This window comes from Sinocyclocheilus grahami, unplaced genomic scaffold (assembly GCF_001515645.1).
Source record: "Sinocyclocheilus grahami isolate Dianchi unplaced genomic scaffold, SAMN03320097.WGS_v1.1 scaffold1773.1, whole genome shotgun sequence".
Lineage (NCBI taxonomy): Eukaryota > Metazoa > Chordata > Actinopteri > Cypriniformes > Cyprinidae > Sinocyclocheilus > Sinocyclocheilus grahami.
This window is the reverse complement of record NW_015506952.1, coordinates 49415-73555: the sequence shown is the minus strand read 5'-3', so window position 1 is coordinate 73555 and position 24141 is coordinate 49415. Positions and strand designations below refer to the sequence as shown.

At 39.1% G+C, this 24141-nt stretch overlaps 1 protein-coding gene across 1 annotated transcript in view; it reads right to left on the bottom strand.

Annotated features, from left to right (window-relative positions):
- The window catches only part of LOC107572555 (serine/threonine-protein phosphatase 6 regulatory ankyrin repeat subunit A-like), a 32310-nt gene extending 14939 nt beyond the window's left edge, over window positions 1–17371 (bottom strand). The window contains exons 1-9 of the mRNA XM_016258977.1: window positions 16905–17371; window positions 12566–12649; window positions 10862–10940; window positions 9815–9885; window positions 9530–9730; window positions 6516–6603; window positions 6286–6428; window positions 4852–5142; window positions 4386–4598 (exon numbers count right to left, since the gene is read on the bottom strand). Coding sequence (XP_016114463.1) covers window positions 4386–4598; window positions 4852–5142; window positions 6286–6428; window positions 6516–6603; window positions 9530–9730; window positions 9815–9885; window positions 10862–10940; window positions 12566–12649; window positions 16905–17033 — 1299 coding nt within the window. The 5' untranslated portion in view covers window positions 17034–17371. The remainder of the gene's footprint in view (window positions 1–4385; window positions 4599–4851; window positions 5143–6285; window positions 6429–6515; window positions 6604–9529; window positions 9731–9814; window positions 9886–10861; window positions 10941–12565; window positions 12650–16904) is intronic.
- Window positions 17372–24141: the final 6770 nt, after the last annotated feature.

Sequence of the window (24141 nt, the reverse complement as noted above, 5' to 3'; positions counted from 1 at the left end):
CCGACCGATATGGGTTTTTTGGGGCCAATACCGATATTAGGGAGTTAAAAAAAAAGACCGATACCGATATATCGGCCGATATTCTTTGTGTATATTATAGTACAGTACCAGTCAAAAGTTTGGACATTTTCCCATTCGTGTGTCCAAACATTTGAATGGTACTATATATAGAATACAGTATATACAAAAACAGAATATATATACATAAACACATTTTTTGCAATGATCACTCAAATGTGGTGATCAAACACTTATAATTGTGACAGAGATATGTAAGGGCATTTAACAATTTAACAATAAACTTGCGATGAGTGCGATGCACAAAGTAATGGGGTGTTAGTTGTAACACGTGGTTTGAATATTTATTTTACCATAGTAACATTTAAATTCTGGCTTAAGTAAATTTTTTTATCTGAGTTTTTATCATTCATTTAAAATTAGACAAATCTGCTATTATTTTAATCTCCAATCTGTTATTTATCAGTTCAGATCGTTTTTTAATGCTTTGATTACTAGCAGAAGACACTAACCAGTTTTAAATTCCAGTTGTGCAGATGGGGCACGTTGTAACACTGCGTTACAATGTGCTATTCTATGACATTAGCGATGTAATTTACACTATTTACTTTAATTAATTTTAATGAGAAACAACGAGAAACAGGTGAATAAAGACTGACAGTCAACTTTTAATGTTTAGAAATTATTATTTCAAGACATGTTAAGCATTTTTGCTCGTTTATGTGAGCCGTTCCAAGCATGGTTGCAATGTGTTCATCAAAATCAGATTATTTGTAATTCTTAAAAAACGCCATTATTTTATTTAAACAAAACAAACAAACAAACAAACAAACAAAAAAAAAAATATATATATATTAACAAAATATTTTAGTTTGTCTTTTATATATTTTTTCATTCGATCAGATAAGATTTTAAGCTGTCATATGGTCAAGTTACAACGTGCCCCTCAGATGTTACAATGTGTTCCACCTACGGGGCATGTTGTCACATTTCATTTCTATTTCATTTTGAGGTAAATAAAAAAAAAAAATTATACACTGTAATTATGAAACAAAGCGACATATTTGTACTAGACAAGTGTAAAATTACCGTGGTTAAAAATATATATATATTCTGAACCCCATGTAGATTTACACAAACTGAGAAAGTCAAAAAGTGTTACTTTGTGCCCCGCTCTCCCCTACCTCTGTAAATAAATACAATATAAATTCACGTCTCGTGCACTTTAATGCCCTTTGAATGTAACGTGTACGTTCCCTTGGAACTGGAATCATGGCGGAATTTCATGTGAAGTCCACTTCGCAGGGCACTTACGGTCGAATAAGACAACGCATGAATGCTGCCTGAACAAGAAACCTCCTTTCTGAAGGGAAAGTGTTGACTGGTGTCACTATCTCGCGAACGTGCCGGCGGATCTCCACCAAATTCGAGGATCCCTTCAGCTCGAGGAGCCCTCTCGAACGCCACCCTCCGCGCGTCGGTAGCCCCCCGGGATCACTAGATCGGTCGGCGCTGGACCGCGAATTTAACCACCCGTAACTCCTGAACCCTGGGGACTATCGACGTGGGGGTGGTCTCATTCGAAAGAGGGCCTCGAGTCGTACACTCGATTCGCGTTCGAGAGGGTTCTTCGAGCTGAAGAGATCCCCCGAATTTGGTGCGGATTTGCCGCGCTGTTACGGAGATATGGCCGTTCAAAGTTTCAATGGTTTTCCATAGACTTAAGCTTTAAAGCGTTTCATCCAGGTCGCCAGTAGCAAACAATGGAGCTCGCTCTGCTGGACAAACTAAGTAATTACACCATTTCTAGCATTTTATATGCATTATATGTTCTGTAAAAAAAATGTTCATATCGGCGGCATATTCGCCAATACCGATATATCGGTGACAGACTCATATCGGTCAATAATATCGGCAAAACGATATTATATCGGTCGGGCTCTAATATATATTATATTATATTAAGTTATGCCATTTTACAAGCATATATAATGTTTGTAAAATGGTACAGCCTTTTAAGTATCTGAAATATCTGAAAGTACACTCTTAATATCAGTCAGTCAAGCATTATAATATGATATAATATGATAATCAAGTATTATTTAATAATAGAAGTTTAGTAATTAGAATTAAAACTTGGTAACCATGAACTTAGGACTAGGGCTGGTGCTCTCTTTGGTCATTCAGTGTTCCTGTAAAAAAAAACGAACAATAATACTGATAAGATATTATTATACGAATTCTACTTATAAGAACAATATAAAAACACACTAAGGATTAATGAGCTACTGGATTCATGAATATTAATCAGGTTGTGTGCGTTTGCTCGAACTGATTCGCTGAAATCAAAACAGGGACTATACTAGGTGAGCACCAGCCAATGAGATCGTTTGCGCATTAGTTCCGCCCACTACAGGAAAACCCGGCAGTTCTTAAAAGCTGAAGAATGCCAAAGGAACTATTTTTACAGGAAAATACAACAAAGTATATCGTTTACATGTAGCGCATCAATTCTGCATGTTATGTAAGACTCTCGCTCGCTCTCGCTCTTTGCGCGTGTGAGAGAAAGCGATGGTGATTCGTGCGCCTTCACACTAGAGTTTAAGTTACGCCAAATACACAAACACAGGTGCGCTGCGCATCCATTCAAATGAACTGAAAAATATCACAGATCGCTTGACAGAGAGTGAAACTGTTCTGTGAGTGAAAATACATCTGTGCTAATATTAGACATCATTTAGTCGCCCAGAGTGAAGATTTAGTCGCATAATACGAGTGATTTACTCGCAATGTAGAGGGTTGCTCTAAAGGAGAATATTTGTCTTTTGGAAATGACGATCGGCCGTCTAATAATCGCACTTCTCCCGGTACATCTTTGCAGCGCAATGGAGCCGCTGTGCAAGGCGAGAGTGTTCACGAAGCACAAACAAGTGATCACACTTTGCCCAACGGGGATGGGGGTGGCAGGGGTGGACGTGGTCGTAGTGTCCATAAGAGAGCTGTTGCTAGAGGTAGAGACAGCAGGTGTAGGAGAAATAGGGCGGGAAGTAGCACTAGCTCTTTGGATCCAGTCTGAGCAGCTCTGGATCCAGTGCCCCAAAGAGGTGGGAGTGGCCGTGGTACACGGTGCAGTCAGTGTGGGTTAGGTCTGTGCACTGTGCCATGCAATGAAAGGTACCATACTCTCAAGAACTATAAACTATGTCACATAGATACCTGATTGGGCAGATAGCTGGTCAACTAATCAAAAAATAGGCACATGCATTTTACTATGGCACAGTAATATAGTGATAATTTACTACATTCTCCTGTTTTACTGTTGATTTCCTCTTTTCCTGATCATTTGGAATGAGGATAAAAAGAAGAAAAACTCGCAAATAAGTTAAAACATCAATTCAATATCTACTATTTCCTGAATATTATGAAATTCAAGATGGCCGCCTCGGATGATGTCATAACATGCAAATTAGACCAGTATATTTACACCCCACATAAACTTTCGGTCATGCCCAACGTTTTTCTAATTTACAGTAAATCTCTATCTTTAATCCCTTTCAAGCCACAAGCTTTTAAAATCTTGATGTCAAAATCCAGCATTTTTCCAAAAATCCCTGGCGCCTAAAGGTGTAAATCATAAATAAATAAATTGATATTGTGATGAGCCGCCACAAATAACTCAATGTATAGGAAACACTGGACACTGCTATAAGTCAAATTGCCATAGTGATAACAAAAATAAAAGATTTCACACACATTACACAGCCCACAGACCCATTTCATGAGGAAAGTTAATATGCACGTCATAATCAGCCCAGAAGTTTCGTCTGAACTGAACGTGTTTCTACTTTCACATGCAAATGACTTGTTGCACTTATGAATATGATCACTTTCCGGCATCAATTCTAGTAGGGTAAAACGTAATTCCGCTTTCGAAATGGTCTGTTTTGCCCTGCCATTAGCTGAAGCTGTGTGCGAACAAGCCGCGACTGCAGAGTGTGAGCTGCTCCATCTCACGCAGCCTCAGAAAAAAAAGCATTTTTTAATGCAATTTATAATATTGTTAGAAAAATGCTAAATATAGACATTTAACTAGTTGTTTTGGACAGTATCACACTATTAACATCAGTGAAATGTATATAATCAGATGGCTTTCTGTATTTTGCATTAAAGCATGTGAACATCCAGACTTTCTCATTTTGCTCTGTCATTTGTTTAATTTTCATTTCATTAATGGTGTCAATTTTATGAATGTTTGTGTGTAGTAAGGGCATTTGTGTTACAGGCTACACATGTCTGATTATATAGTTTAAAGACTTTAATTGACATATTGTGAGGTGGTGAGGGTTTTTCTTGCAGGAATCTCTGACCTTGCTGTTGACGTTGGCTCTGTTGGCGATGAGCAGCTCGAGACAGAGCGCCCCCTGGCGGGACGCAGCGGTGAAGTGCAGCGGGGAGAAGCCCTTCTCATTCACCTGATTGACATCAGCACCTGCTTCGATCAGCTCATTCACCACCACGTCCTGCCCGTTAAAACACGCCAGGTGCAGAGCAGAGTTTCCATACGCGTTCGGCTCCTTAATCTGAAGAGATAGACACCGATCACGTGATTAATGGTGCTGTTTTGGTCAGCTGGCTGGGTTATTAGTAATCATGATAGTGACTAGTGACGTGACATGTGGCCAAGTATGGTGACCCATACTCGGAATTAGTAACATCCAGACTTTCTCATTTTGCTCTGCTCTCATCTGTCATTTGTTTAATTTTCATTTCATTAATGGTGTCAATTTTATGAATGTTTGTGTGTAGTAAGGGCATTTGTGTTACTGGCTACACATGTCTGATTATATAGTTTAAAGACTTTAATTGACATATTGTGAGGTGGTGAGGGTTTTTCTTGCAGGACTCTCTGACCTTGCTGTTGACGTTGGCTCTGTTGGCGATGAGCAGCTCGAGACAGAGCGCCCCCTGGCGGGACGCAGCGGTGAAGTGCAGCGGGGAGAAGCCCTTCTCATTCACCTGATTGACATCAGCACCTGCTTCGATCAGCTCATTCACCACCACGTCCTGCCCGTTAAAACACGCCAGGTGCAGAGCAGAGTTTCCATACGCGTTCGGCTCCTTAATCTGAAGAGATAGACACCGATCACGTGATTAATGGTGCTGTTTTGGTCAGCTGGCTGGGTTATTAGTAATCATGATAGTGACTAGTGACGTGACATGTGGCCAAGTATGGTGACCCATACTCGGAATTAGTGCTATGCTGCACCATCCAAAGTGCACACATACAGCAGTGAACATACACACACACACCGTGAACACACACCCGGAGCAGTGGGCAGCCATTTATGCTGCAGCGCCCGGGGAGCAGTTGGCGATTCGGTGCCTTGGGCACCTCAGTCGTGGTATTGAAGGTGGAAGAGAGCACTGTACATTCACTCCCCCCACCTACAATCCTGCCGGTACAAGACTCGAACCCGCAACCTTTGGGTTACGAGTCCGACTCTCTAACCATTAGGCCACGACTTCCCCATGTCAAGGCGGTCACAATCTAAGCCATGTAAATACAATCAAATTAAACGAGAATTAAACTAGGCCACTAGAAGGTTCATGTGACACTGAAGACTGGAGTAATGATGCTGAAAATTCAGCTTTGATCACAGCAATAAATTACATTTTACAATATATTCACATAGAAAACAGTGATTTTAAATTGTAAAAATATTTCACAATATTGATGTTTTTACTCTTCATTTTTGATCAAATAAATGCCTTGGTGTAGATTAATTATTAAATGTAGATGAATTATTATGTCAAACAGTTCTTTTATGCCAATAATTCAGTCTAATACATTTAACATAGTCCACTGGATTATATTATATATTTAATATCTGTTGGATGACTAAAACATTAATGATAAACATATATCCTGTTACAACAGAACACGTGATTTAAATTATTTTATAATGCATGAAAAACAGGGTATAACAATATGAGTTCTATGATATTATAATTTGAACTTTTGTCGATTTGGCTATACATTGCATATTAAATTATAAATATAATTTAAAAAGGCATTAATTGACAAATTGATTTTGAAGACCATGGGTCAAGGTTTTTCTTGTACGACTCTTAAAAAGTGTTCGTAAACACACTTATGCATGCTAAAGTCAATGAACTAAGCAACTGAATAAGATGAGAGCATTAATACACGGTTCACTTGGCGACCAAGGGGCGGAGCTTTATCTGCTGTGGGCGGAGCTTACTTACATCAACGCCCAGATTGAGCAGGTATTTGACGACGTTGATCATTCCACTGGAGGCAGCGGCGTGAAGAGGACTGTAGGATTTCTTATCCTTACAGCAAACCTCAGCGCAGTGAGACACCAGAAACTTCATCACCTCCAGATGACCTGCGACAGACAGAGATCCATCTGCTCTACACTGATCTGAGACTGATGGAAACATGTTTTCTGTTGATCCTGATGTTGACGTCTCACCCATGTATGCGGCCCAGTGAACGGCTCGTCTGTCCTTCTTATCAAAAGCATTGACGTTTGCACCTCTGGACACCAGCAACTGAACCATCTGCAGTGACAGAGAAACCACAGAGTACACCATGAACACTAAACTGGATGTTTTATTTAGATCTAGTCTAGAGGACCTCAGCAGCACACTTTCAACAGGACAGCAATGGCTTAAAATGACTTAAAATCTTTGTTGTTATTTGACTTCGTTTGGAGAGCTGGTCCTTTTTTTCCCTTATGTGCTAGAAAAATACCTCACCGATCAATAATATATCAGCTTTTGGGTCATGTATCTGCCAGCGGCATTCTAGACAGACCTCAATCTGTTGGATTTGTTGATATCCAATCAGGAAGAAGATATGAAAAACACAGCACACCAGTCCAGCAAACAGAAGTGATATGGCATGCAAAGGTTGTTTTAACTAACCTATTAGATCTACACCTAAAAATGCTTTAAGGATGTGTCAACTAGCTGTGGATCACATGGCTTTTGAGATGGTCTCAGTTTGTTTGGAGAGTTTGTTAAAAGAAGTCCCTTTTGCTCACCAAAGGCTGCATTTATTTGATCAAAAATACAGTAAAATAGTAATACTGTGAAATATTATTATCATTTAAAATAACTCTTTTCTATGTGAATGTGTTCAAACGTAATTTATTTCTGTGATCAAAGCTGAATTTTCAGCAGCATTACTCCAGTCTTCAGTGTCACATGATCTTCAGAAATCAGTATAATATGCTGATTTGCTGCTCAAGAAACATTTCTGATTATTATCAATGTTGAAAACAGTTGTGCTGCCCAATATTTTTGTGGAATCAGCATTCTTTGATGAATAGAAAGTTCAAATGAACAGCATTTATTTGAAACTGAAAACTTTTGTAACATTATAAATGTCTTTACTGTAACTTTTGATCAATTTAATGCATCCTTGATGAATAAAAGAATCGTACTGACGCCAAACTTTGCAATTTGTGAGATTAGAAAAATGCAAAATAGAAGCAATTAACTAGTGGTTTTGGCCTGTATCACACAATGACCATATCAGTGCATTAACATGAGTGAAACTAATATTATTAAATGGCTTTCTGTATTTCGCATTAAAGTATATGAACAAAGACTTTCTTGTTGCATTCTTGGTGTTAATATGTTGTTCATTTGCAATTCGTTTCGCTTTTCGTTTCATTCCTGGTGTAAACTGGTCTCATGAACTTTGCTATGACACACAGTATATTGTGCAAACGTCTCACATCCAGCACGGGCAGATATTGAGCATCTGCTGATCTGTAGACAGCGAAAAACTGAGCGCCTGACCTCCAGGTGTCCGCTGAAGGCCGCTTGGTGTAGAGCCGTACGTCCGGCGCGGTCCGACACGTTGATGTTACTTAGCAATGGGACTAACGCCTCTGCGCAGCGCACGGCTTTATGGGACACGGCCACATGCAGCGGCGTCTGCCAGTTCTTATCCCGTGCATTGACATCCGCCGAATGTTTCAGCAGCACCTGCACAGCCTCCTGAACACACAATCAGATTAATGAGCTTGAAAGCCATTTCATTTGTTTATATCTGTTGTTCTGACGCTGGAGGACGTGTCGTACCTCACTACAGGAAGCTACGGCCCGATGAAGAGGAGTGAGCCATTTATTATCTTTGGCATTCACTCTCGCCCCTGAGAGAGAGAGAGAGAGAGAGAGAGAGAGAGGCATTGACGTTTGCACCTCTGGACACCAGCAACTGAACCATCTGCAGTGACAGAGAAACCACAGAGTACACCATGAACACTAAACTGGATGTTTTATTTAGATCTAGTCTAGAGGACCTCAGCAGCACACTTTCAACAGGACAGCAATGGCTTAAAATGACTTAAAATCTTTGTTGTTATTTGACTTCGTTTGGAGAGCTGGTCCTTTTTTTCCCTTATGTGCTAGAAAAATACCTCACCGATCAATAATATATCAGCTTTTGGGTCATGTATCTGCCAGCGGCATTCTAGACAGACCTCAATCTGTTGGATTTGTTGATATCCAATCAGGAAGAAGATATGAAAAACACAGCACACCAGTCCAGCAAACAGAAGTGATATGGCATGCAAAGGTTGTTTTAACTAACCTATTAGATCTACACCTAAAAATGCTTTAAGGATGTGTCAACTAGCTGTGGATCACATGGCTTTTGAGATGGTCTCAGTTTGTTTGGAGAGTTTGTTAAAAGAAGTCCCTTTTGCTCACCAAAGGCTGCATTTATTTGATCAAAAATACAGTAAAATAGTAATACTGTGAAATATTATTATCATTTAAAATAACTCTTTTCTATGTGAATGTGTTCAAACGTAATTTATTTCTGTGATCAAAGCTGAATTTTCAGCAGCATTACTCCAGTCTTCAGTGTCACATGATCTTCAGAAATCAGTATAATATGCTGATTTGCTGCTCAAGAAACATTTCTGATTATTATCAATGTTGAAAACAGTTGTGCTGCCCAATATTTTTGTGGAATCAGCATTCTTTGATGAATAGAAAGTTCAAATGAACAGCATTTATTTGAAACTGAAAACTTTTGTAACATTATAAATGTCTTTACTGTAACTTTTGATCAATTTAATGCATCCTTGATGAATAAAAGAATCGTACTGACGCCAAACTTTGCAATTTGTGAGATTAGAAAAATGCAAAATAGAAGCAATTAACTAGTGGTTTTGGCCTGTATCACACAATGACCATATCAGTGCATTAACATGAGTGAAACTAATATTATTAAATGGCTTTCTGTATTTCGCATTAAAGTATATGAACAAAGACTTTCTTGTTGCATTCTTGGTGTTAATATGTTGTTCATTTGCAATTTGTTTCGCTTTTCGTTTCATTCCTGGTGTAAACTGGTCTCATGAACTCTGCTATGACACACAGTATATTGTGCAAACGTCTCACATCCAGCACGGGCAGATATTGAGCATCTGCTGATCTGTAGACAGCGAAAAACTGAGCGCCTGACCTCCAGGTGTCCGCTGAAGGCCGCTTGGTGTAGAGCCGTACGTCCGGCGCGGTCCGACACGTTGATGTTACTTAGCAATGGGACTAACGCCTCTGCGCAGCGCACGGCTTTATGGGACACGGCCACATGCAGCGGCGTCTGCCAGTTCTTATCCCGTGCATTGACATCCGCCGAATGTTTCAGCAGCACCTGCACAGCCTCCTGAACACACAATCAGATTAATGAGCTTGAAAGCCATTTCATTTGTTTATATCTGTTGTTCTGACGCTGGAGGACGTGTCGTACCTCACTACAGGAAGCTACGGCCCGATGAAGAGGAGTGAGCCATTTATTATCTTTGGCATTCACTCTCGCCCCTGAGAGAGAGAGAGAGAGAGAGAGAGAGAGAGGGAGGATGTGTGCGTGAATGAATTACATTTTTAATGTCACAGCTGAAGCAGGACACATGGAGCTATCTGTAAGCCTGTTCAAAATAAACCCCCAAAATGCTCTGTGATCACATCTGCTGCTTAAAATACGGCAGCACCTGTTACTTTTACTCTTTCATTTCATTCAACAACTCCTCCTTTACACACGGCCAATTCAAGACGTCACATGAAGTGTGTGTTTTGTCAGTGTGTCATTGGTGTAGTGCTAAACAAATATGACTTATTTGCAGTTTAATTCATTTATGTTACATATTTTATATACACAATGTCAGTGTTGTCGTTAGTGGTTGCTAAGGTGTTGCTAGGTGGTTTCTATTGTATTTAAATGATTGATGTATTTTGTTTAGATGAAAATACAAATAGTTGTACACTATCGTTCAAAAGTTTGGGGTCTGTAAGACTTTTTTTTTTTAAGATATGAATACTTTTATTCAGCAAGGATGCATTAAACTAATCAAAAGTGACAGTAAAGACATTTATAATGTTACAAAATATTTATATTTCTTGAGCAGCAAATCAGAATGATTTCTGAAGTGATCATGTGACACTGAAGACTGGAGTAATGCTGAAAATTCAGCTTTGATCACAGCAATAAATTACATTTTAACATATATTTACACAGAAATGCACAGTTATTTTAAATTGTAATAATGTTTCACAATTTTTACTGTATTTTTGATCAAATAAATGCAGCCTTGATGAGCAGAAGAGCATTCTATCAAAAACTTAAAAAAATCTCACTGAGCCTAAACTTTTGAATGGTAGTGTAGATTTATCCATCAGTCCAAATTCTATCATTATATTGGTCTATTAATAAATCTGGCTGATATTTCAGTCACTATACTCGAGGTTTGTGTTCTCCCCGCTCATTCTGAGCATTTGGGGTGGAAATGACCCTTCATACCTGACAGGATGAGCAGCTCTATGACCTCAGCGTCGCCCAGGTAAGCAGCAGCGTGAAGCGGTGTTCTCTTCTCACTGTCCTGAGAATTCACAAACACAACAGTTCATGGAAAATTATGTTTAAAAATCTACTTATTTTCACTATTTCAGCAAATACGATAGCTTTGAAAAGTTTAGGGTCGATAAGTTGGTTCAATGTTTTTGCAAGAAGTCTCTCACCAAGGCTGCATTTATTTGATCAAAAATACAGTAAAAGTTGTGAAATATTATTATAATTCAAAAGAATCATTTTCCACGTGAATATATGTTAAAATGTAATATACTCCTGTGATCAAAGCTGCATTTTCAGCATCATTACTCCAGTCTTCAGTGATCCTTCAGAAATCATTCTAACGTACTGATTTGCTGCTCAAGAAACATTTCTCATTGTTATCAATGTTGAAAACATTTGTGCTGCCCAATATTTTGTGGACACCTTTTTTTTCAGATTTCTTTGATGAATAGAAAGTTCAAAAGAACATTTGTTTGAAATAGAAATCTTTTGTAACATTACAAAAGGGGACCAGATGAGTCCTCTGCACAATCTGACTCTGCTGCAGCCTAGATTTAAGCTGGGTTTGTCTGGCCAGAGGAGAAAGACACACTATTTCCCCATTTAATACTGAAATTTGCATTGTAAAAAGTGCTATATAAATAATGGTGAATTGACATTATAAATGTCTTTACTGTCACTTTTGATCAACAATGCATCCTTGCTGAATAAAAGTATTAATTTCTTTTTAAAAAATCCTTTGCTGACTGGTGCAAGAGAAACACATCAACCAATCAAATACTCTACAACTACTGCATCCAGTCTCATTTCTGCTCAAAACAGAGTGAGGCTGGTGGTTTTATACTCGTCTGTTGTTTATGCAACATATGTTTATGCGAATCACCTCTGATTTGCATGAGTTTTTCTCCATTTGGAAGTGTTTGATGTACGTGCGGTTTCAGCAGGGTGTGTGTTATACTGTATGATACACACTGGATTCTCGTGCATGGCACACAGTGATGCATTTGTATGCGTGTGTGTGAGAGAGAGATCAATGCGGCCACAGATCTCTAGAGACGGCATGCAGAAACATGAGACACACACACATTTCTCTATTTCAGGTCCCCAGGATCTACTGCAAACACCTATACTGCAGCTTTAACTGTTCCTCCAGATGCTTGAGGAAAGCGACCGGGATGTTTGACACTTGCATCAATAAAGGCAATTACTAAAGCGTGGCTATCATTCATTCTTCAGTGTCATGCCACCCTGTAGGCTTCTGTTTTCCATCTGGTCTGGAATGAGAATGGAAAACAGGAGGCCAAGCCACACCGAGTCACGTGACCCGACAGCCTATCAGTGATTGGCTGGCAGTGGAATGGGCGTCTCTCCAGGCATTGGCGATGAAAACAGACTCCTCATTGAACAGTCTAAAATGCAAGCTCATGAGAGCCTATTAACCTCTCAGATGAAGATCCATTATGAAACTAGGAGAAATAATGTACAAGAACGGCCTCTGCATGCATTTCAGAAGGGTTTCCAAGATCATCCACCAATGAGAAATCAATAAACTGGTCTCAAAACCCAGCCAGATGCAATAAAATGTGAAAAATTACCACTTTCAGAGAACTTCAAGGGACAGTTCATGTGTTTTTGCAAGTAATGGACATTCACCTGTACATTGACGTCTTCTTTCTTGAATATGAGAGAGCGAACTTCATCTGCGTCCCCGTTAAATATGGCTTTAATCAGAGAGGGCTGTGAAGAAATGGTTACAAACAATATTTAAGAGCTTCTTTAACTCTGAAAGACAAACCAACACATCTGATATCAATCAAAACTCAAATTATGACAAGCTCGTCTCAAGTAACCGCGTCTGTGTTAAATGTTGTGTGAAGATGAAAAGAAACTAAATGAATATAACATTGTGTTTAATCTATGCAGAAAATAAATTCTGAGAATCAGACATCAAGAGGTTTATTATATAGAGAAGAAAACAAGAAACCATTGATTCATCAGCACGCCAAAGAGAAAAATTCATTGAAGTGCAGCATGAAATCAGTGTATTTAATAGTGAATTAAATCAGTTCTAACAACATTCGTGAGAATATGGACAAACTGTCCATCTGCGCTCAGTTGCTTTAAACAAAATAGGGACTGAATCAAAGCAACAGTTTATACTAAGCAAATTAAGATTTATAACCAGGTCAAAGGAATATATCGAGGATGCATTAATAATTGTTTACATTGTCACTGATAATAAGAATAATGAGTTATGAAGTTATGCATGCAAAGCATACACAATTCTAGATTCTAAGTGTAAATGGTTATCTATCTATCTATCTATCTATCTATCTATCTATCTAAGACACTACATGGTTAGGAGAGGAATATACTAGGCATAGATTAATCTAGTGAGATATGTAGATATGGTTATACATTTTTAATAAATAAATAAATAAAAAAACATTTGCCACAATCAACTTGTAAATGCTTCAAGTCAAATCCTAATCAATGTCAAAATATGGAGCACAAAAGATGCTTTAAAAAAAACAAACACAGAAACCTGCCATAGAAAAAGTACTGTAGGAAGCAAATAAATAAATGAACAAATAAATTAAAGCACACTGTACATTATCTGCTTCGTATTAATTTAAATAAACATTGGCTGATACTGATATATCAATCATAACTGCAGCATGTGAAAATATTATTTTGGCATGTGTTTACAGCATACAGCATACAAGCAACTGAAACAAAACCTAAATCATTATTGCTCATTGAAATTAATCTGAAATAAAATAAAACAAACATTAGTTAAAAATGTAATTGTTGTCTTAGCAACTAACTGAAATAAGTTTAATTTTAAGAACTAAAATTATTAACTGGGAATAAATAAAAACTAAAAGTGTAATAAAACTATAACTACAATTAAAGCATAAATATTTAAAGGGGTATTTTTTAAAGAAATATTTTTCTAGGCTTCATTGTGTTTTTGGGGTGCAGGCTAACATGCGTTAATGCTTAAAAAAAACGCATTATTTTTCACATAATTTACCTTTATTCTACACCACTCTGTCCCTTCTCTGAGAAACGGGCTGATCATTTCCTGCTTTTATGAAGCCCCTCCCTCAGAAATACACGATGGGCTCAGATTGGTTAGCTGGCCCAGTGTGTTGTGATTGGCTAAACCGCCTCTAGTGCGTGTCTAATCGTCCCGCCCCTCAGCTCAGCGGCAAGCGCGCCGGTTGTATTGTAAACAATGCGTCGTTAATATTTCTTATCAGTTTGAGCACGAATGAGACGCAGAGGATATTAATGAAGAGGATCGTGCAGAACCTGTGCATGCACGGCTCTTAATGGTATGTTTTTTGTTTCTTGTTGTCTCATACTTTTAGATATGTTGTTATTTGTAAATGCTACTGCTTCTGTTAGCTTTTAATATACGTTTTTATCCTGATTAAAGCTTTAATACAGTACGGAAACCGCACGTGCGTCCATGTATAATATCTCATAGCTATGTGAAAATAAGTGTATAAATGGAACAGTTCATTGTTGGAGCTGAGCTGAGCCGAGTGAGTGAGTGAGAGAGAGAGTGAGAGAGATGCAGAGCGTGTGCAGAGCAGGGGGACGTGAGGAACAGTATTAAGAACCGCTGCTTTTGAAACTTGTGAATCCATTAGAATCGTTAGAAGACAGAATCACGATTCATATATGAATAGATTTTTACGTGCACCTAGTTTTCTCTTCCTCTTCTCTAAAGCAGTGCAACATGGCCCCTACATTTTTGTACCTTATTTACCACTAGAGCTGTCACTTTAAAAAGGTACATTTTTGTACCTTATTTACCACTAAAAGGTGCATTTAATTATTTTAAAGGTACAGATTTGTACCTAAAGTGTACAAATTTGTACCTTAATGGTACATATTAGTGCCTTTTGAAAGGGTACCAACCCAGTGACAGCTTTTGTACCTTTTTTTCTGAGAGAGTAAACAATTACTACTAATACTCTCTCTCTCTCTCTCACACACACACACACACACACACACACACACACACACACACACACACACACACACACACACACACACACACACACACACACACACACACACACACACACACACACACACACACACCTGCTGCAGCCTGTATGTGGATTCACCTCACAAACACATGATGCAGCAGCTGAAAACAGACGTGAGAATGAAAAACAGGAGGGGACGTCGTAAAAGAACGAATGCAGCTTTCCTCTGTTTAAGGAAACGTGGCCTGTTACAACAGCAAAAACTTGAGCCTGAAGCTCCTGAAAACTGCCTGAAATCAGTCAGAACCACTTAGACTGATCTTCAAAGAATGCTTTTAACTATTAAAGGACAAAACCAGCTGGTTAAATCCACAGAACTGAAACCTGCCCGTCCGGTTCATCCACTAAACTGATGATTATCCTGCTAATTAGTCTACAGTTTCCATTCACACTGCTGTTGTAACTCACTGATCAAGAATACAAACACTTCTAGCTATACATGATGCATTTTGGTTTGAAATGTGTGAGAACAATCCACAGTGCAACACAAAAACACACAACACTGCTAGTGAGCATTAGCACAAAAATGTGTTCCTCTCTTTCTTTTGTAGGTCAAATTCAGTCAAGACAGAACAACAATATATATGTGAATGTTTTAACTCCCTGAATAATGGCTCAGACATATGAAGGTAACTGTACGACAGGCTAAAATGTAGCAAAACAAACATATACGTGCATAAATAAACAACATACATTTATAAAAAAAAAATTTTTTTAAGTTTAGCTTTGACGAAATGAAATCTAAAATAATTAGGATAAAAAAATTCAAGGGGTTTTTAAAGTTTATCTTTGATATAAAATAAATTTGCTATGAAATTAATTTTTGTAATTTATCTTTGAAAACAATTATCTAAAATAGATTAGATAAAATTCTAAAAAAAATTCAGAAAAATCTAAAAAAATTATGAATGAATGAATAGACAAATTCAACAAGAAATAAACATTTACAAAAGGTTTTTATCTTTGAAAAAACATAATACATAAAAAAATAAAACGATCTTTCATATCTTTCATTTAAAAATATTTTATATATATATATAAATTGTAAATTGTTGTTGAATTTTATTTATTTATTTTTTCAAAGATAAATTACAAAAATTAATTTCATAGCACATGTATTTTATATCAAAGATCAACTTTAAAAACCCCTTGAATTTTTTGTCCTAATTATTTTAGATTTCATTTCGTCAAAGCTAAACTTAAAAAACATTTTTTTTATTGATTTTGTTTATTAATTAAAGATAATAATAATTAAATTAATTATTATAATAATAATAATAATAAAAATATATATATATTATATAAGAAAAAGAAAATCGACAAAAGGTTTTAAAATGTTATCTAAATACTAAATGCGGCCTCACTTCATGACAAATCTTTTCATATGAATCAAACAAATAACAAAGAGTGCACAAGGTTTGTTTATGTCTGCATTTGTACAGTACTTGTGTAAAGTGTGTTTCCGGCCTAAGGATTTGTTCACACATTATATTTTGCAATTGCTGATGGTCATCTTTGGCCTTTCCGATGCATCTCATGCCATGTCGAGTTAAAAAGTTAAATTTTTATAAAAGACAGTATATTTTAAATGAACGAACGTGTGCTGTGTGTGAAGCGTGTCCTATTGCTGACAGCTGCGTTTTCATCCAGGTCAAAGGTCCACAACTCGCTCCTAGTCACATGATCCCGGGTTTCCGAAGGGAATTTTTGGACCTCACCTGGAAACCCCAATCAGATGTGACAGAGACGGATGAACGTGTCTGTATCTGTCTGCAGATAATAACGGCGATGGATCACGACACGCAGCTACTAAAGCAGCCGTTCGACTTTCTTCTTGCTCTCTTTTGAAGTTCACTGCTGCTTTACACACTCAACAAACACAAACACACCATTATCATCCACCTGCAGTCAAATCAGCACCTCACCTTCTCGTCCTGAGAGGAATTCTGGGAAATGTGGTCCGGGGCGGCTTTGGAATGCAGAGGGGAGGGTTCGTCGTCTTCCACCTCCTCCAGGACCACGATACACACACGACTCACGCGCTCCGACCGCATGCCTGCCTCTCCAACACACACAAACACACACACACACGAGAGCCGCTTTCACAAAAAACACCTTGCGTTATTCCATACGGCAGATCCGTCCGCGACGTTCAGCTCTGATGCCATTAGTGTCCCTCCAAACGCGCACAATCCCAGAACAGGGAATTCCTCAGAGCAGGAACATCAGCAGTGCTGCAGTGGGAAGATGCAGCGTCCTCATACACACACACACTCACACGCACACAAATGCACACACTCTCTCTCTGAGTGTGATCTGAGAGGACAATGGTGTGTGAGCTCCAGCCTGCTGAAACCTGCACTTTACACACACACACACACACACACACACAGATCCAACCCCCACCGCAATAACACACCAACCCTACTGCAGCGAGAGAGAGAGAGAGAGAGAGAGAGAGAGAGAGAGAGAGAGAGAGAGACAGAGAGCGAGCGAGGGGTGTTTTGTAATGAGACAGTGAGCTTCCGACAGCATGAGCCTTTAACACCAGTGAAATATGAGCAGAGAGACAGATCTGATGAGACAAACACAGTCAGGGACAGATCAAATTATTCTTTGTCAGGACAACGAACAAGGTCACTGTGTGTTTTTTTTTTTTTTGCTTTGGGAACAATATTGTTCCTAAAAGGGAGTTCAACCTGAGAAAAGCGCTTTGGGGAAGTCCTCAAATGTAAATTATGATTGTTTTTTTTTGTTTTTTAAGATGAAGGCTAAATGTTAGTCTGTTATCTATTTGGGTGAATGTCATAAAACCTGTCAAAAACAAATGCAGGTCATATTTCATCTCAAAATCAAAAATATTCAGGTAAATATATATATATATATATATATATATATATATATATATATAAATATAAATACACATACATACATAAATACACACACATATATGTATAAATATTAGGGGTGACATCTTGGTTACGTATGGTAACCCTCATTCCCTGATGGAGGGAACGGAGACGTTGTGTCTATTATACGACACTAGGGGTCGCTCTTGGGAGCCCAAACACCTCTGACATCTTTGAGAAAAGGCCAATGAAATCTCCATTCCCTACATCAGGGAACGAGGGTTACCATACGTAACAGAGACGTTCCCTTTCTGTCGTTCACTCCGATGTTGTGTCGAGTGTACGACACTAGGGGTCCCTATACTAAACGCCACAACTGCCGAACTGCATCACGAGTCCACGGGGGTCACAACCAAATGCACCTCTCCTCCTCATAACCTTCCAATGCCCAAGACTTCACTCTCCAACATCCGGGAGAGCCGCCATAGAGGCAGAGGTCCCCTCAGCCGGAGCTTATTCCCATAGTAATACTCACCATAATATAACAGCTGAAAAGTCTTTGTAGTAATGTTGGGACAGTGACTATTCCCCCTAGGGAAAAGGCACTACGGATATTACATCCTAACCGATGGGGAGGTAACATGTGAAGAGCCACCTATGAACTTACAGTGGAAGTACCACAAAGGGAAGGTACTGGGATGGGCTCCATGTAAGGGGAGATCTACCAAAACCCAGAGCCTATTGACAGAATGTCTGTCTAGGGGAACACTGAGCCTCATGGGCAATACAGTGGAGAATACACACATGGGGCCTCAAGAGGAGCCACTACATGTGGAGCACTAACCCAATACAAGACTTCACTCGAGGGAACCTACAGTGGGGGAAAAAAGTATTTAGTCAGCCACCAACTGTGCAAGTTCTCCCACTTAAAAAGATGAGAGAGGCCTGTAATTTTCATCATAGGTATACCTCAACTATGTGTGCTTATGTGATGGAAGGGTAGTCCAGAGTTCATGAAAGGAGCCTGAGCTGGACTAAATAAGCGCATAATTACCCTGGGGGGAGGAGCGCTGGTAGCAAGCTTTCCACCCTGCCAGTCTCCTAAGTCAAAGAACACACGTTCAGAACTTCAAGAAGAAACTGGTTCCATTCGTAGATTATAAAATGTAGCAAATGTATTAGGTGTAGCCCAACCTGCAGCTCTACAGATATCTGCTAGAGAGGCCCCGTTCGCCAGGGCTGCTGATGCAGCCATGCCCCTGGTAGAGTGAGCCCTCACTCCCAGTGGGCAAGGTAGGCCTCTGGCCTGATAGGCCGTTAGGATTGCATCCACAATCCAGTGGGAGATCCTTTGTCTGGAGACAGCATTCCCCTTCTGCTGTCCTCCAAAGCAGAAAAAGAGCGGTTCAGAACATCTGAAACTGAGCGCGATCTAGGTATGTGCGTAGGGCTCGCACTGGGCACAACAGGGACAGGTCGGGGTCCCCTTCTTGGAAGGGGATAGCTTGCAATGTTACCACCTGGTCCCTGAAAGGAGTGGTGGGATCCTTGGGCACATATCCAGGCTGAGGTCTCGTGAGACAACGGGAGTCTGCCGGCCCGAACTCCAGGCATGATTCGTTAACGGAGAGGGCTTGAAGATCCCCAACCCTCTTGACAGAAGTGAGCGCAGTCAGGAGGGCCGTCTTCATAGAGAGGGCACTGAACTCAACTGACTGAAGGGGCTCAACGGATCTCTCTGTAAGGCCTGCAAGACCACAGTGAGATCCCAATAGGGAATGAGACGTGGCCTCGGAGGGTTCAACCTCCGGGCGCCTCTGAGGAACCTAATAACCAGATCATGCTTCCCCATCGATCTGCCTCCCACGGTGTCGTGGTTAGCTGCAATCGCGGCCATGTACACCTTAAGTGTAGAAGCACACAGGTGCCTGTCCAGGCCTCCTTGAAAGAAGGATAGCACAGATCCGATGCCACATCTCCGAGGGTCCTTCCCCTGGGAAGAACACCAATTCATGAAAACGCGCCACTTCAGTTCGTACAGCTGCCTCGTCGAGGGGGCTCTGGCCCGAGTAATGGTATTCACCACTGCTGGTGAAAGGTCTCGGAGTTCCTCCTGGTCGCGTCCAGGGACCAAACATGAAGGTTCCAGAGGCGCGGATGTCAAATTGTGCCCTTCCCCTGAGAAAGTAGGTCCTTCCTCAGGGGAATTCGCCAGGGAGGAACTGATGCCATGAGCACAAGCTCCGAGAACCAGGTCCTGCTGGGCCAATAAGCGTAGTATCCAAACTTCTCCTCTCCAGCCATCCTACATGCCCACTAGACCCAATCCCCTCACACCTTCTCCAAGCAATCTCCCCTACACTTTTACCACCACTCACACACATCTCTTCTCACAGGCACTTTCCCCACTGCATTCAAGCAGGCTCGGGTAACCCCACTGCTCAAAAAACCTACATTAAACACTTCACTTACAGATAGCTACAGACGTGTCTCTCTCCTTCCTTTTATAGCAAAAACACTTGAACGAGTTTTTAACCAGATACCATTATTCCTTACACAGAACAACCACCTGGATCCTAACCAGTCAGGCTTCAGGAGTGGCCATTCAACTGAGACTGTGCTACTGTCAGTCACTGAAGCCCTGCGGATTGCAAAAGCTGATTCCAAATCATCAGTTCTTATTTTGCTGGATCTATCTGCTGCTTAATCTCTCACTTCAACCAGATGATCCAACGGTAGCTGCACGGATCTCAGGCTGCCTAGTGGACATCTCGGCATGGATGAACGAACATCATCTACAGCTCAACCTGGCAAAGACTGAGCTTTTTGTCTTCCCGGCCACTCCAAATCTACAGCATGACTTCACCGTCCAGTTAGGTTCATCAACAATTACCCCATCAAGTACGGTCAGAAATCTTGGTGTAATCTTTGATGACCAGCTGACTTTCAAAAACCACATTGCAAAAATTGCTAGATCTTGCAGGTTTGCATTGCACAACATCAGAAAGATCAGGCCCTTCCTAACGGAGCATGCTGCACAACTTCTTGTCCAGGCCCTTGTAATTTCTAGGCTGGACTATTGCAATGCTCTTCTGGCTGGACTTCCATCATGCACAGTCAAACCTTTACAAATGATTCAGAATGCAGCAGCATGACTGGTCTTTAACAAGGCCAAAAGAGCCCACGTCACACCTCTCTTTATCGCCCTGCTCTGGCTGCCGGTTACGACTCGCATTAAGTTCAAGACACTGATGCTTGCATATAGAACAGCCTCAGCACTCACCTACTTTCAGTCACTCTTATGAATCTACATCCCCTCCAGAAGTCTGAGATCCACTAGTGAGCGACGCCTCGTGGTGCCATGACAAAGAGGCACAAAATCACTTTCCAAAACATTTTTGTTTACCGTTCCTGGCTGGTGGAATGATCTTCCAACCTCTATTCGGAATGCTGATTCCCTGACATTTTTCAAGCGACAGCTGAAAACTCATGTGCTATTTGCCTCTTTAAGATGAATCGCTTGATGTATTCCCCAATTGTAAGTCGCTTTGGATAAAAGTGTCTGCTAAATGAATAAATGTAAATTTAATAAAAAAAAAAAAACATTATTTACCCCGTTTGTATTTGCGAGGCGTCCGTTACACATTTCCCCTGTGTGTTAACGTCAGTAATTATGACTGTCGAATGTCTGACTTAACTCTTGGTAATGTATTTTATCCCCGCCCCAAAACATATGATTCGACTATCAGTCGACTATCGGCAAGATTCGAAAATTTCGATTCGACTATGTAAATCCTTCATCGGGGACACCCCTAATATACATATACATTATATATACTGCATGTACAGGTACATCTCAATGAATTAGAATGTCGTGGAAAAGTTCATTTATTTCAGTAATTCAACTCAAATTGTGAAACTCGTGTATTAAATAAATTCAATGCACACAGACTGAAGTAGTTTAAGTCTTTGGTTCTTTTAATTGTGATGATTTTGGCTCACATTTAACAAAAATATATAAAAAATATATTGAGATGGTTTTTGGTACTTATACCGCAAATATATATTCTTAAGGACATCAAAACCTAAAATAAAACTCCACAAAGGTGTATAATATGTGACCTTTAATACATTCAAGTAAAACGTGCAAATATATTATAATAAGAATGAGTGGAAAATGTGCTTATCTGTCAAAAAATATATATATATTATCCAAAAAATTGTAATAGTCCTAAAATAGGCTACACATTCTTTATTTTTCACATTCTTTCTTTATAATATACATGTTTAATTAATTATACATCATGGTTGTATTTGTTGTACTTTAATTCATGGTGATTCTAATAAAAAATCAAATAAAATGAGAATTAATCATTGCATTACAGTATTTTTTAAAGTAAATTCAAAAATAAAACACATAAGAAGAATGAGACTGGAAAATGTACTTACTTGTCATTAATTTTTTTTCTCCAAAAATCGTAACTGTCCTAAAATAGACTTAACTTTCTTCAGACATTTTTATTGTTTTGTTTTTTATTTCATAATTAAATCTGCATTTTGTTTTATTTAACTGTATTTTTTGAGGGGGGTTTGAAATGTGACCTGTACTGTACATGTTTCACTGACATTCACACTGAAGTCTCTAATACGCCCTGATTTAGAAACACCGATAAATGTGAGCGTGTTTGTCTCCAGTCTCTATTAGATAACGTCTGATCTGTGACTCATTCTCATTGGCTCGCCTTCATCATCATCTCCTCCTCCTCCTCTCACTCCAACTCACCACAACAAACTGCTGACGGCCTGACATACACACACACACACACACACACACACACACACACACAGATCAGCACTTCAACAGTCGCACATCACAGAATTATTAATCAGATGTGATTTCTGATGACTGAGAACCACAAAGTCAACAAAAACACAAAGAAGCCACTATTTATAGCTCAGAAAAATATCGGACAACATTTCAGAAACAAATCCTGCTGGACTGAACACTAGCAAATGCATAGCAACACCATGGCAGTGACTTTTCATAGACCGTTTTCTTCAGACAAAGTAGAAACAAATGATTTGAATGAATGAGATTTATCAGATAGTTTTGCACCACAAGTATCCAGAATACCTAGCTGTCACTTCTGAGCATGTTACGAAAAGATTGATGCTCCTGGCAACAAAAAGATTTTCTCAAAGTTTCAAATGATATTTGACAGTAAAATCAGCATAAAAGCAGCTTCAATATCAAAGTGAACCTCTGGATCGGTTACTGACTGCAAAAATGAGTAAAAATGACCCGTTTCACTGCATTGAAGCTGTACTGTAATGCAACCTTTGGGAGCAGACAACGTCTTATAAAAAACAGTTTTTTTGAACAGTGGAGTACGTATACAGCTTAATGTTTGAATTTAAGCTGCTACATCTACTCACTATAGTATTTACCCAAAATATAACTATTTTAACACATGAACCATGTGCACTGTCAGACAGCATGAGTGTGTCTCTGAGGGTTTAGTGTTTTGTATCAAACAGTATCAGAAGTGAAGGAGGTTTTTGTGTCTGTAAACACCCTGCAGCAATGAACGCTCCTCTAAGCTCCGCCCCCTGCAGCCAATAACACGCTCATCTATTCAATAATGAAAACATGCCGTCACAAACTGCCTGCCAGATACAGCAGAAGCACAGAAACATCATTACAGACGCCTTGTCTGATGCAGACAGCTGATGATATTATCTAATCTAGTGTGAAAAATAACAAGTGCAGAACTGAACCCGATTCAAGCAGAATCAAGCAGCATATCAATTTTATGCACAGTAGACCTTTCATTATTTTGTAATCTGCCATAAACAGAGTTTACTGACTGAGACTGAGTAAGTAATCCCTAATGTTTTCTAGTATCAGACAATAAAACGTACCTTCACTGACCTCCTTAAAAACAACTAAAAATATAGGCCTATCAAATATGAAAAATATTTTCTACATAACTAAAAACATAAAATATGACAAAAATGAACATAAAAATATATCAAATATAATCAATCAAAACTCTATTAAATATGACTAAATATATATTTAACCACAAATATATCAAATATGACAAAATATATCTTAAATAGCAAAAATATATATATATAAATGACAGAATATATTAAATGGAACCAAAACATATCAAATATGACTAAAACATATATTAAATATAACCAAATCAAATATGCAAGATATATTAAAAAGCTATATATATATATATATATATATATATATATATATATATATATATATAGAGAGAGAGAGAGAGAGAGAGAGAGA